The 15,242-nt window shown below is 35.8% G+C and overlaps 1 protein-coding gene across 1 annotated transcript in view; it reads right to left on the reverse strand.

The window, feature by feature from the left end:
* Nucleotides 1–3,718: 3,718 nt before the first annotated feature.
* LOC125229540 (spondin-2) overlaps nt 3,719–15,242 on the reverse strand; it is a 39,731-nt gene continuing 28,207 nt past the window's right edge. The window contains exons 4-7 of the mRNA XM_048134404.1: nt 14,221–14,400; nt 8,617–8,837; nt 8,107–8,291; nt 3,719–4,142 (exon numbers count right to left, since the gene is read on the reverse strand). Coding sequence (XP_047990361.1) covers nt 3,940–4,142; nt 8,107–8,291; nt 8,617–8,837; nt 14,221–14,400 — 789 coding nt within the window. The 3' untranslated portion in view covers nt 3,719–3,939. The remainder of the gene's footprint in view (nt 4,143–8,106; nt 8,292–8,616; nt 8,838–14,220; nt 14,401–15,242) is intronic.

Below are 15,242 nucleotides of genomic sequence, written 5' to 3' on the forward strand. Positions count from 1 at the left end.
ATCGCAATTCCTTTCGATTAGCAGCTGATACCTGGAAGCTAATACGACTCCAAGTTCCATTAGCTACTGATTATTAATCAATCATAAGACTAAGTATAAGTTTGTACCTTATTGTATGAGTAACCACCCTCCTATTAACATGTATAGCCTGTCTGTTAGTGTTAATTCTAAGTAATTTATAAATAAAGAAATAATTTAGCCGTCGGCAAATGCCGAGTGGCATCCGCTTTGATGTTTTAGGCCCTAAGATTAAGAGGTAATGGGTTAAGTTTTTAATTAGACCAAATTATTTAATAAACTTTTTTTATGTCCGTTTCTTTATTAATGTTTTTTTAACTGTATAAGAGTACACCTATGAAATCGTGATATAAATCAAATGATTTGTCAAAAATATGTTTATATATTTTTTCATTAATTTCATTACGTTACAGAAATATATATTTCGCCTTATACATACATAAATGTATCTTGAAAACGTATAACAAGTATCTACATCGTGGTCTTAGCTATCAAACTGGCTATCTATCCCTCATTATTTACTCCGGAACAATACGTTTTCCTAGATCATTACCTTTTTATTACTTCCCTCCAAGGCAGTAGTAAACACGACAGGCCGCGCCCGCGAGCGAGTTTAGGAACGTAATTATCCAACCTAATTTCTCTCGGCTACGGAGTAGGTGTATCACTGACCTTATTCTGTGGAGATTATTTTGTCATTTTAACTAAGATTTTTTTCGTGAGACTTTTGAATGAGTACTGCCAGCTGTTTAATAACCTGGCGAGAAAATACGATTATTGTAAAGGCCTCTTTTTCAAAACTATTCAGAAGGGGTCAAATAAAACTCGAATTTTATTATTTAAGATTTTATTATTGAAATGAGAATAATTTACATTGTAAAAAATACACGGACTCCAATAGTTATTACACTAAGGTTAACATTTTAGCTTTAATTTTTGGCTCTATTTTACAATCTTCTCTATAGCTTAAATCTCATTTCTGAATAATCTAGAATTCTTTGACATTACAAGGTATTTTTGAGTAATTTCTAAACTAGAATTTTATCAACTCACATATTACTAACTTCAAAGTAGAAATATTCAGGTAATAAAACGATGCCGGGGCATCATAAAACAGGTACCAGGTTTTGATTTATGATCTGGTAACGGCTATGAACTGGTTTTGATAAGACCATGACGATCGTCTTAGTGAGGGGCGTGCATTTGAAACTCAATTCTGCAAGTTCACGTGAGCAATCTTCAAGGTCATGTATTAAACAAAAAAGCGATAAGTACAAAATTGTTAAAGTAGTAGTGCTAAGAGGCTGTTTATCGTTTGTCAGGAGATGGAAGTCCATTCTAATTCAATGATTTGATATAAGCTTGTGAACTTACGTTACAATCCCTGACTGAAACCCATTTTTGTTTCTGTACACACTTGAGTTGCGACAATTGATTAGCATGATTAATTTCAGTTTTACTTCAATTGTCCTTGTTTTCCAAGTACTACAGTATCTATTTCAATATAAACGTAGCATTATATTTAACCTCGTTTATTTTTCTGTTTTATTCAAGAAACGGCACCCAGCGATTACTCAGGACGTTCGAACAAACAAGACATATTTATCATTCATGGTCGAGATAGATTAGATTCTCGAAAACTTTACCAGACATGGCCCGGATACCTCGGAAACATTTGCACGGAGGAAATCAGAATATATGTGAGTTGACTTCAACAGAAAGATTTTCCCAATTTAAGCCTAGATATTTCTTTGGCATTTGAAAGCGACTACGCTGTTTTGGATATGTACTAACATTAAAATAATTCTCAATATTTTAAAGCATGCTTTGCAAAAGGTGCAATTTACAAAACACAGACATAGATTTTAAAGGTACCAAAATAGGTAGAGAACCACGCAGAAGGCATTGCTGATCTATACATAATATTAATCTAAATACAGGCTTAATTTATATTTCATTGACGCTTGCACCAAATCATATTTATTAAAAGATTTTCTCTCTAAATTAAATTTTAAACTTTGGGTAAAATTTCAAAATCAATTTGTGTTTTTTTATGATTTAGTGCAAGTAACGTCAATATCTTTAATTTATATTTACTAAATAAAAGCTGCATCTTTGGAGTAATTTTCCTTCTACTGAACCCAGTAGACCACTATCATATTTATTGAATTACTGTCACGAGTGAAATACTTAAGTAAACGATATGTTTATTTTATTGTTTAAGCCCCCAGTGTATATTGTCAGGAAACCTTAGTAAAAATACGAAATCGTTACAGCTAAAGACAAAATTAACTTAAACATGTTTAAAGTTTATTTATATAGTCTAGCATAAGACACGATATTATTTTGTACTAGAGCTGAAAATGTAGGTACGTAATGTTTGCCGAAGAAAATGAACAGATCCAGATAGAAAATAGATTAAAGAAATGCTATATTAAACATTGTTACGATATATTTTCTGAAACTTAAGAGAATCTTATTTCTGACTCTGCTTAACCTTAACTTACTTATCCTAACAATAATTGACAAATAAATGAAAATGATTTTGAATAAGCTTATGTAGATACAGCGAAAACAATGAAACGTCTATCTAATTTCGAACATCGACAGTCTCTTACTAAGTATTTTATACACGTCATTTTTAATTTATTTTTACACCTTGTACACTGTAGTGAAAACATCGAATGAAAAAGGAAGTGAAAATGATTAGAAGAAACATCTCTTTGGACGGACAGACACAGACGTAAAAGACAAATGAATGTAAACGGGAAAATCTTCAGAACTTAAATTAGTACATTTGTATACATTTACGAATGAATATTATAAGGTCTCAAAGAACTGGTATAAACTTTCGTCTAACACTGTGATTTAATAAACATTTAGCAATCTTTTTTTTTAAAGAGCAACGTCTACAACACCGTAAGATAGTTAGGGACATCATATTTTTTTAGGTTAGACGCGGTAAGACAAACTAGCTAAGACTAACATTTGTAGAGAATCCTCATAATGTTTGTTTTACCCCACCTCTTAAATAGGTCTCATGCGGACGTTGGTTGCTTTAGTAGCACCAATTATGTCTAACGGTAGGAGCTAAGTACAGTATGTACCTATCGTTGTGGTTACGGCAATGTGCAACATAACCAAATACACTAGTATGCTGTTAATCATAACCGGATCTAGGAAAGGTGAGATACCCGCTTTATAATATGACGTTAGAGATGTAAAATATGACAAGGAAAATAGCTCACCCTCGCCGACCACTGGCGGGCAAACACGTCACGTGACAAAGCGTACCACGTCAGGCCGTCCTTTTCGCACTATTTTCAAATGCGATACTGACGCACCGACGCGATAGGTTTTATCACACTAGTACAGTGGTGGACAAACATTTAAGAGGTGGGCCAGATTTACATCAAACATGGATTTTTACTACATTGCTGGCCAAGTGGCCATGTCACACGCTGTTTTGAAGGACCGGTAGGGGGCGGATGAAAGCCTTTCGTAGGCGGAAATTGGCCTGTGGGCTGGTTTGCCCACACTGAGAGAAAATACAACCAGTTTTCATGTTCGTTCCACAAGTTTTTTGGTTAAAATAGCGCCTACGTGCTCTTTGGTTCAAACAACAAGCTACTTGTCATTTTAATCGGCAATATATTTGAATCAACAAGTCGATTTTATAAAAACAACCTGACACATATTGTTTTAAACATACGTTTGGCTGATTCAAACGGATAAACCGCAACAAGTCGAACTTGTTAAATTCACAATGCAAATTTCTCTCAGTGCACCTCTGCACTAGTGTGCTACGCCCGCTGCTCATAACTAAAAAATAATAGGGTGTTACATGTTTTGATGATGTCTAAAAAAATCTATCACGGGTTACATTCAGACGTCGGTCTTCAACTGAACATACGACCAAAATTACGTGAGATTGTTCCTCCAGTCATCAGTGTTGGTGCAGTTGGTGAAGCACCACCGGGACTGGGCGGTGGGGGGGCAGGGCGCGCCGCCGGGCCGCTGGCGCCGAAGCACGCGCCGCGAGCGATGCGCGGAACCCACGCAGCCGCCGTCCGTGCGACACGCGCTCCACTCGCCCCAGTCAGACACGCGGCAGTCGAGCAGCTCTGGATGGAAACAAGTATTTTAGGCAAATTCTGAATACAAAAAGTTTTTATTCTTTATCAGGTAGGCACTAGTTTTACGAAAGCGACTGCCATCTGACCTTCCAACCCGGAGGGTAACTAGGCCTTATTGGGATTAGTCCGGTTTCCTCACGATGTTTTCCTTCACCGAAAAGCGACTGGCAAATATCAAATGACATTTCGCACATAAGTTCCGAAAAACTCATTGGTACGAGCCGGGGTTCGAACCCGCGACCTCCGGATCGAAAGTCGCACGCTCTTACCGCTAGGCCACCAGCGCTAGCTGTACCTGTAGTAACAAAATCATGAACAATATCTGGATATGAAGGTCACTTGTAGTAATTTCGATTTACCAACAACCGCATAGGTAATCAATGTCTGAATGTTCAACATGTTGTAAATTGGATACCCGACCGTGAACCTGTTGTACCCGAAATTAACGGTTAATATAATCTAGACTACAAACTGTCAGTATCCAATAACGTTTTCATGATTTCCTTTATACCAGAAATATTGGAATATTAATCAATCTGGTGGTCACCCTATTAATCAAGTCGTGTAATCCATCGGCCTGGCGATTGAAGTGGAATTGGTATTATATACCAGGGCTTTATTTTTTTATCATTCTGTAATCAACAGTAGGTATAATCCCACGTTGATTGTATCAAATCTTGATTCTCTCAAATGTACAACGAAAACAAATTAATTGTTAAAAATAGTGTACCCAAAATCTACTTTATTTATTTATAATATTAGCTTAACTTAGCCTGGTCTGGCTACATCCATACCAACGGAGAATCAAGGCGAAACCACAATTTTGGCAAGTCGAATGAAGCTCCAGATAGTACAGATGTAGTGCGAAAAGATTTGCCTTCGTATTGTTACGGAAATGTACGAACGTGTCATGCTATTTCAGTCAGTCTCAGTAGTTACAAGGTGTACTGACATTAAGACGATACGGTAGGGGTCAATTCTGGGATACCCCCATTTGCCAGAATTTCATTTGCCATAATTTTATTTGCCATCCTATTCAACAATCATAATATTGTTTCTCATAACATCTTATGCCATAATCATTGTTTACTATATTAATCTAGTGCCAGAAACTTTGTTTCCCATAAAGTCAGTTTCCATAATGTCATTTGTCAGAATCATCGAAATCCGTAATTACCACATTCCATACCATCATTTGTCATACAAATTAGCGTCCAGAAAAGTCAATTTCCATAATGTGCTTTGGCAGAATCGAAAACTACTATAATAGGTACTAGAAGGACTAGAGAATGAAACTGCTATCAGAAAGTAGGTTAGGTTAGGTTAGAACTGTGACCCCTGGAAAATGAAACTGCTATCAGAAAGTAGGTTAGGTTAGGTTAGAACTGTGAACCTCTGGAAAAGGAAACTGCTTGAAAAGTAGGTTAGGTTAGGTTAGAACTGTGACCCCTCGGAAAATGAAAATACTATCAGACAGTAGGTTAGGTTAGGTTAGAACTGCGACCCCCTGGAAAATGAAACTGCTATCAGAAAGTAGGTTAGGTTAGGTTAGAACTGTGACCCCCTGGAGAATGAAACTGCTGGAAAAGTAGGTTAGGTTAGGTTAGAACTGTGACCCCTGGAAAATGAAACTGCTATCAGAAAGTAGGTTAGGTTAGGTAATAATATGGGCAAAAATTAATATGGCAATAATTGCTTATGGCGTTTGAATATTCTATGAAACCATATTATTGCACTTAATAATATGGCTAACAAATAGTATGGCATTGTATGATTATGGAAGGTAATATTCGGATAAACAACGAGTATGTCATATGATTTTTATGGTAAACAAATCATTCGGGCAAATGAAATTCAGGCAAGTTAGATTCGGGCAAATGAATATTATGTTAAATGACTGTCGGGCAAACAATAGACAACCGTCAATTCTCCATACAAACGCTCTCGACTATTTCCTCCCTGGTTTTTGTTATTATTTTTATCTGTGTCGGACCGTTTTGATTTTTTTGATATTCTGCTTTTTAAAGATTCTAGAGCCAATCAAAAAATTCCGAAAACGGCCTTTTTCATTGAAGCGCAAAAAAAGGTGTGATACTCAAGATTGGTAACAATTAACCAAAAAAGCTAAACGGTCCGACATAGATTATTTCATTGTTATTCAGATTCTCAGATTTCGTTCCGATTGATTAAGTTTTGAATGAGGAAAGAGTCGAGAGCGGAACCTCGATTTTAAAGATTTTTTTGAAATATCTTTTGACTGAGTTGTTCTTAATGGACAATTTTTTTCGATAAATCTAGTTAATGACACTTGTATATTTAACTAAAATTCCCAAGTTGAAAGGGAGGCTCCTTTCCATTTTAGCATTTTCGCTACCGTATCTTCTTAACTGAGCTAGCATGACAACTACGAACGTTTCCGGAAAAATACGAAGGAAACCCTTTTCGCACTACAACTGTATTTGAAATGCAGTGTGTTTTACAAATAGAATAGATGGCATGTGAACATTTAGTGCACGGTGTTGAATACGTAACAATTTGTTACGTTTGCTGACAGCCGTGTTAACAAGGCTGGAGTATTACACAATGTTAAAGTCTGTTTGGTGTTTGTATGGAGATATTTATGCAGTTGTTTTATCAGTTACACAATATTTACTATTTGATGATTTATGAAGTAAAAACTATTTCAATTTGTGGCGAGTATGGATGGATACATTTACTGATTAAATTCAGAACAAACTTTTAAAAACAGTAAATAATCATCCATTTATAATACAGTATACGGGTTTAATACGGTTTTCACTTTTAAGGCTAACTCACGATAGACCGCGAAGCCGAATTCTATAAAAATTTTTTTCCTTAGATAACTACATCCACAATTTTTTTAACCATCAACTCTAAGCCGTGCCACCTCAATAAATAGGTACCCAGTAATTTAATTTGATATTTTCCTAAAAGGTCCCGTTCGAACTCGTACGGGTATTTACGCATTTTTCCTCACATTACAAGTCAGCCTGGGGGTTGCGGTCGTCGAGTGGTCGACCGCCATTTGGCAGGGATTGTTTTAAGGTGTGTTTAAAAGTGCGTCTGTTTCTGTTTTAAAGGAAATCTCTGGTAAACAGCCTTTTTTTTAATATTTAATAAAAATAACGCAATATAACACTTTGAATTATGGCGTTGTATACACATATTATTTAAAGCTACTTACAATTCAAACGCGCAACCTGGCCAAATAATCGGATAAAAAAGTTAAAATAATGTCAATGAATTGCGTTTGACATAACTGTAAGTGACTTTAAATAAATATAAATACTGGCTTGATAAATGCCTGAAAACTTACATTTACCTTTTACCTACTTCGTATTATTTAATTTAAAAGATAACGGAATAATAATTTATGTTGGAGGAATATAAGTTGAGTTGAGTTGATTTTACTGTATAAAATTTTGCATGATACTTGTATCTTATTAAAGCAAATAATGAAAGGAAATGAAATGAGTTAACAGATTTTCGTTTTTTATTTTGAAAACTTAATTTTGAGTACATTTTTGACATGTGTTGTTTATGACATTAAAGGTTTTGAATTGAATTGAATTGAATTTTATAATAATAAGCAACAGGCAAACATTAATGTAAATATTCAAGGTTCTATTAGTGTTCACTGTAGTGTGTGATGTACCTTACACAGTACACACACCTTCTCATAATCTTACTATATTATATTTCGTAGGTTAAGGCTCATATGACAGTTATAAAACTCAACTCAACTCGACTGACAAGCTGTTTCCCTCAACTTACATGGCGACCCTGCCAGTGCGGCCTTGTACTGCAGCTTACGCCGCCTTCGTGCTCGATACCGGCGCGCAACATAGAGGTGCGCCGATCTCTCATTGTCGCTCAGACCTCACGTTGACAATACTTTGACCAAGATAAGCTCTTTTGTTGTATGACTTACTAGCTCTTTTTCGCTTCCTCCGCTCAGCCGGGTCGGCGTTGTCGGCGCGCAGCTTACGCCGCCTTCGCGCTCGATACCGGCGCGCTAGACTACGGAGCGCCGATCTCTCGCTGGCGGTCGGCCCTGATGTCGGCAACTCGTTGGCTGAGCGCGGCTCTTCCGTTGTACTTGTTGTGGTGTTTACCCTGAGAACAAGAAAACAGTTATAATTATGTTTGGCACGATTTATGAAGATTTAAAGACTGTTATTTTTGGTTTGACGAATTGAAGTAAAAACTTCGAGCTTGTCATAATTAAAAGTGTTAATCATTCAGAATCAAACAAAACTGTGTTGTCATAGCGCCTTCGGAGTAAATCCTAGGCGCCTGCTCTTCTCTCTCCACCTCTTCAGCTATGGACAGCGCTCTGTTCCCGTCTAGGACGTCGATGTTGTTATGGCTGAGCTTCTCCAGCTTGGTCATGTGGTAAAATAAATATTTAAAGGTTACAAGTCAAATGATAAATCCTTACAGAAAGTAATAGGAGTACGCTCCATCTGGTGTCGTCATCGCGCCTTCAGAGTAAATCCTAGGCGCCTGCTCTTCTCTCTCCACCTCTTCAGCTATGGATAGCGCTCTGTTCCCGTCTAAGACGTCGATGCTGTTGTGACTGAGCTTGTCCAGCTGAATGACGTCATACCGTCGGTCGTCGCTGTCACGGTGGAACACCTCTGACAGCTCGTATTCGCGAAGCTGTGGGAGAAATGGTTTGATAAGTGTCTTAGGTATAATAATCCATCAGTCTTACTGTCAATTGAGTACTGTCTTTTCAAAAGGGCTGGAAGTCGCCAGAAATTTGCTGAAGTCATTTCGTGGCACTTAATTTTTTTATGTCTGTATATAATGGCTTAAGCCTCCGCCGAAGTGAGCGATGTGCGTTCCCATTGAGGGTCCACGTTGGAATTTCAAGCTTCTGAATGTGTCAGTCTTTAGTAAAAGTTCTCAAACGATTGTAAATTCAACCAATAATTTGTAAAAGTAATAGGCACTCAAAAGTTACATTCGGTTAAAGGTGGACCCTCAGTCGTGCAAGTCAGATATCCATATTTCATAATCCACTTCAAATTTACAACTTCTGTAAATGACTACTCTTAGTAAAAAAATTGTAAAACTAATTTCATTAATTGTGACTCCTTTTTGCTAATATGTGGTCATCTGACCTGTAGTATTTCTTCGCAGGCATTTGATTATTATTTTAAGTAAAACGGTACATATGTTTTTACTGATCGATGAGCAACAGTTAGTAAATATTTTTTACTAATGAGTAGACTATAACAATTGTCTATTTAACAACCAAATGTTACGTAAATCGATTTATTTTTATGACAAACGTTTCAATTGAGGGACCACCTTTAATCAATTGAAACTTTTGAATGGCATCTTTTACAAACTAAAGCTTGAATTTACAATGATGATTCGAGTACTTTTACTAACTCTCAGTCACACCTATATTTTAAATAATACTATTGTTATCTCTTAATGTGAACTTATCGCGATCGATTGAGGGACCACATACTGCATGCAATTTTTTCGTATTGAGTTAGCAGAAAGGAGTATTTTACTAAGAGTAGTAATTTACATAAGTTGTAAATTTGAAGTGGATTATGAAATATGGATACCTGACTTGCACGACTGAGGGTCCACCTTTAACCGAATGTAACTTTTGAGTGCCTACCTTTACAAAATGAAATATTGGTTGAATTTACAATCGTTTGAGAACTTTTACTAAAGACTAACACATTCAAAAGCTCGAAATTCTAACGTGGACCCTCAATGGGAACGCACATAAATGAGCGGGGCGCGGCACTGGCGGTACTACGCTCTCATCGCGCCCCGCTCACGCCCCGCTCACGCCACGCTCTCAAAACTCATGTGTGGCGGAGGCTTATAGTCTGTGTTCTTTCGAATGAATTATATTCTATTATATTTTATAAATTATTGTTGCCATAAAACAGTAAACCTGAAATATATTAGCGTAGTACGTAATTTGCCCATTTAAACGTGAGACGACAAGCAAACACTTCAGTATCACAATATTTCAAATAAGTATTCAACTACTTTAACTTTGTTTTTTGCTCCAGAGTAATGCTCACAGATTTCTAGCGAAGTGAGGCAAAATTACCTGAGCGCAATACCCGACTGTAATCTCACTCAACAATTCAGTGTGTCCAGGAGACAAAAGGTGCTGCGACTCCAAAGAAAATGAAAAATAAAAACAAAACAAATGTTTACAAACTCTACTATGAGATTTTTATAATGTGATGTTTCAGAATCTGCTACGCTATGAAGCGTTACTTGACAGCGTCACGGAAAGTGTATGTAATTTGTATTTCTAGTAAGTAACCGTTTGGGGGCGCTGTTCAAACTGAACAATATCATTTTCCGTGACGTTTAAGGTCATGGTCCGATTGTCCTTATCTCAATCACTTGGGCTCGGCGCAGCACGTCTTCCTATTCCATACATCTTCATCGTTTCAACACTGTCGTCTTGACCAGGAAATCATATTTCAGAACCTCAAAGTTGACACTTATAATTTCCTGGAACTCATTACAAAAAAACATCTTTGGAATCATTCAGTAAATTCACCACTTGAATTGTCAACAAACAGAAAAAAATTAACGGTACATAACTCATTATCATTCAATTATTCATTTCTTTCACAAATTTCATCACATCACATAAATGTCTACATGCAGGTTTAGAATACATACAGAAAAAACATCAAATTGAATTCAGCCGCCCATACCATTCGCGGGGACTGAATTCAGGTGTTACAGATTTAAAAGAAATTGTTTACGATATCAAGTAACGTTTTCCAAAACTTCAAAAACTCATAGTACCTATTGGAAGGCTCAGTAGTATAATTTGAAAGAGTACGTCAGCAGCCATCGGTACGAGAAGCAAGACTTAACGTTACAAATTACGCAATTTGTATCTGTCTGGCGCAGGGCTAATGTGTTGTCAGCTGTACTGCGGAACTCCACTCTTAATGGAACCCGGTGAAAACTAAAAAATATATATATATTTCTATTATAAAGTTAATAAAAATTTAACTAGGAAACACGTACAATTTTTTTTTTCTTTCAGTATTTGATTTTTTAATGACATAATTACATTTCTATACATGAATTATAAACTGAAATTAGATATCATAACAAAAGAAAAAGCGGCTAAGGCGACCGAGCCGGATCGAACCCAGGTTTTCAGCTTACGTGGTTAATTTTATTGATGTAAGCTGCCGGCGTACCATGCTTCCAATTTTATCACTTATCCACGTGGATAAGACATCTGTCACTCTCACACTGACATACTTGCTAAAGCGTGACAGATATCTTATCCACGTGGATAAGTGATAAAATTAGAAGCATGATACGCCGGCTGGGCGGCCATATGAAAGGAATTGACAAAAAAATTAAACCTAGATAACTAGTCTGATTATAAATTATGAAGGCAACATATTTGACAGTAAAATGACTGTGGATACTCAGTAAAAGTTGTACCAACTTTATAATTTTACCAATTTATTAAATGCAGGCAACAAATTATTTGAGTTTAAACCACATTTTATGACACAGCGTTCACCATAAAATTTGCTACGTTGCTTTGCTAGGTAGATTATAATCCGATGTGAAATTAAATACTTAGTTTTAATTCAAATTAAAGAATTAGTTTTAGAATTTGAAACAATAATGTAACTGTGAATTATATTTGGAACTTTCAAGCCGATTATTTCGGATATTAAACTGACATAATAACTAACGCTTAACATGTAATATTTAATAATAGTGTTATGTGTTTATTTGTATAGTGTTAATAGTTGTCGTAAATTGCCTATGCCTAGTTGTCATGCACAATTATATGATGTTCAAGAATCCAATTTGACAGTATTTCCCTATAATGTACCTATCTCATCATCCTCCTTGCGTTATCCCGGCATTTGCCGCGGCTCATGGGAGCCTGGGGTCCGCTGTGACAACTAATCCCAAGTTTTGGCGCAGGCACTAGTTTTACGAAAGCGACTGCCATCTGACCTTCCAACCCAAAGGGTAACTAGGCCTTATTGGAATTAGTCCGGTTTCCTCACGATGTTTTCCGTCACCGAAAAGCGACTGGCAAATATCAAATGATATTTCGCACATAAGTTCCGAAAAACTCATTGGTACGAGCCGGGGTTCGAACCCGCGACCTCCGGATTAAAAGTCGTACGCTCTTACCGCTAGGCCACCAGCGCTTTAATGTACCTATCTAATGTAATGTTATTATTAAGTGAATAATTGAGATTATTGTAGTTACTATACTCCTTTATTGATTGTCTTATTATGGTATATGTTTGTTTTGTTTATTAGGCATGTTAAATTAAGTAAGCAGAAAATGTTAAAATGACGTGTAACTCCTGTTATCAATAAATAATTGATTGATTGATTGATTATGCTCTCTAAATTATTTTTCTTACTGCACCCACATTCGCGTATTTCTGATTTGCCCTATGGTAGACTGGTAAAGAATGCCTTAAGGCATTAAGTCCGCCATTTGTACTTCTTTTTTTTTACTGTGCAATAAAGTTTAAATAAATAATATTTCAACCACGAGTATACACTTACACACGTCGAATATGAATTCTATTTATATACAGTAATACATATTTTAGGTATTAATATTTGCTGCAGGATTCTTTGCAAGAAAGCATTGTACTCGATGTTTTGTGTATTAATGATTTAAAGGTTTTGTTATTTTACCCTTCATTTTACAGATCAAATTTAATATCTTAAATTTACACTGGCAGGTAAGGTAATTTCAATTAATCTAAATATATTCTATGTCTTACACAATTAATTTGAGTGCCAAATGTGTCCCCTGACACGCGTACCCTATGGCACGTTTAAAACATGGCAAAATATTAATACATTGAAATTACCCGCCAATCGAAATTGACCCACTATAGGTCCTTACTAATTGGTGATATTACCGTCTGCACAAGGCAATAGCCAAGTTTCAGCAAATGATGATAATGTATTGCCATTTTGTATAGTTACCCTGCCCACAAACTGTTTTTTTTTTTACTGAATAAAAATATATATTTTTTACTGAATAAAAATATATAGAGCCAAGTAGAAGAAACCTGCAAGGATAAGGCTGAGACGCTAACCGTTTGAAAGCGATACATGGGAATGTTCTTTACTTATTACGTAATGACGTTACTATTACCGTTTGTCTTCTTACGACGCATTTGAGAGACGAAGATATAACAGCTTTGATATAAACCCTTGTATTGCTTACATGCTTATGTCAGAATTTTGACAATGTGTGGGAGGATTATACTTGACAATGAGAATTAAACATGTGATGAATGAACGCAATCTTGAATATGTGGTAAAGTTGATATAAATATAAGTTTATCTGTAAGTACCGAATGTACAAATTAATCATTTTTATGTTTGTACTAGATTAATTTAAGACGCAATGTGAAACTTACTGCAATGTGAACTAGTTTTTGGCTGTCGTTTGTATTTACTAATGCATTCAGTGTTTACTTTAAAAATATAAATCTGATTAACTTATAAAGTTGCTTTCTGATTCTTAGCAAGTCTTTGTTTAGGTACGTACTAATCCTCTAAGTCCATTTTAATTGTTTATAAAATGAAGAACCTAAAACATAATATAAAATATTATGTTTTAGTTTTAGGTTCTTCAGACTAATAGTTGTTCCACAAAATAAAACAAAATAAGTAGATCTAAGAATAGTTAAGTAAGGATTAATAATAAAAAAATACGGAGAGAACCTGCCAACCATTCCCTCAGGACAAAAATAAGCTCCCAGGTACGAGAGGCGTGGGACGCAAATTCTTTGTATAGCCATCTATACATTTACATATACTTTATATGACACCATTGTCATTCACGAAGATAGGACGTGTTTTTATTTAAATGCTACGGTTTTAAAAATCGCTCGTCATCGTAAGTAACGACATAGTCACATTATATTATGTTCAAGGCTTTATACATTTCATGACTCTTTTCTTTCCAAACAGACTCTAGCTGTAAACGCGTTGGTTATACACGTAAGTGGAACCATACCTTAATGAACTGGAAGGTGGCTATAGGCGGCAGTCTTCTCAGGTGCGGATAGAAGAAGGAGCCAGCAGGGTGTGAAGGGTATTTGGAGGTGATGCGGTACGCGACCCCTTGTGGTGCCGTCGGCCAGTTGGGCGCTGTGAATGTGAACCCGTTGTCTGTCCCGGCGTCTAGCGGGTCCACCTGAGTGAGAAGATTTGGCAATTTAGTATTGTGAAAGAAGTGACCAAACGACATTCACCTGAAACCGAGAAAAAGAGTCATAAGTCATAAAGTCATAAGTCATGTATTTGCCATAAGAGTTCAAAAGTTTTGGAATTGCTCGCTATAATAGACGATTTTGTTGTTGTTGTCATGTAAGTAGATCCAAGTAGAACTGTTAACGACGATTTTTTTACTAACATTATTTAAGATACAGGAGGAAAATCTTAACAGGCGGGCAAATTCAACTAGTCGAAATAATTCATAATGTTTTAGGTACGTTATAAGTATTAACAAGAGTGACATATGTATCCACTGAAAACACACAAAAGTGACCTGCCGTCCTATCACTAAAACCCATCTAACCCACAAATGATAGTTTTGAGATATGGACAAAAAACATAAAAACCCATATCTCTAGGAAATGTGTCGATTTAGTCCAGATTTCTTTTATTCTTAAATTAAAACTAAATTCACGCTAACATTATTTAAAATCAATTTAATTAAATATTGTTTAATTTATTAGAAATTCGCCATTTTGTGTTTAAGTTATGCAAATAATTCCTAAAATATGTATGATTTTACTGTTAAAACACGGTTAAGTATACTTTAGCCGTTTTTTAGGATTGAATAATACATAAAACATGGCTTAATAACGGCAAAGTAAATTTACGTGTTTATAGTAATCGTAACTGAGCATTGCATAATAATCTAAAAACATAGCTTAATAACCGCAAAGACACTAAACAATTTTATACTATCGTATATGCTCTTAAAAAAATGCTGTAACCGTTTTTAAGCTATGCAATGACTACTAACATCGA

This window comes from Leguminivora glycinivorella, chromosome 9 (genome assembly GCF_023078275.1).
Source record: "Leguminivora glycinivorella isolate SPB_JAAS2020 chromosome 9, LegGlyc_1.1, whole genome shotgun sequence".
NCBI lineage: Eukaryota > Metazoa > Arthropoda > Insecta > Lepidoptera > Tortricidae > Leguminivora > Leguminivora glycinivorella.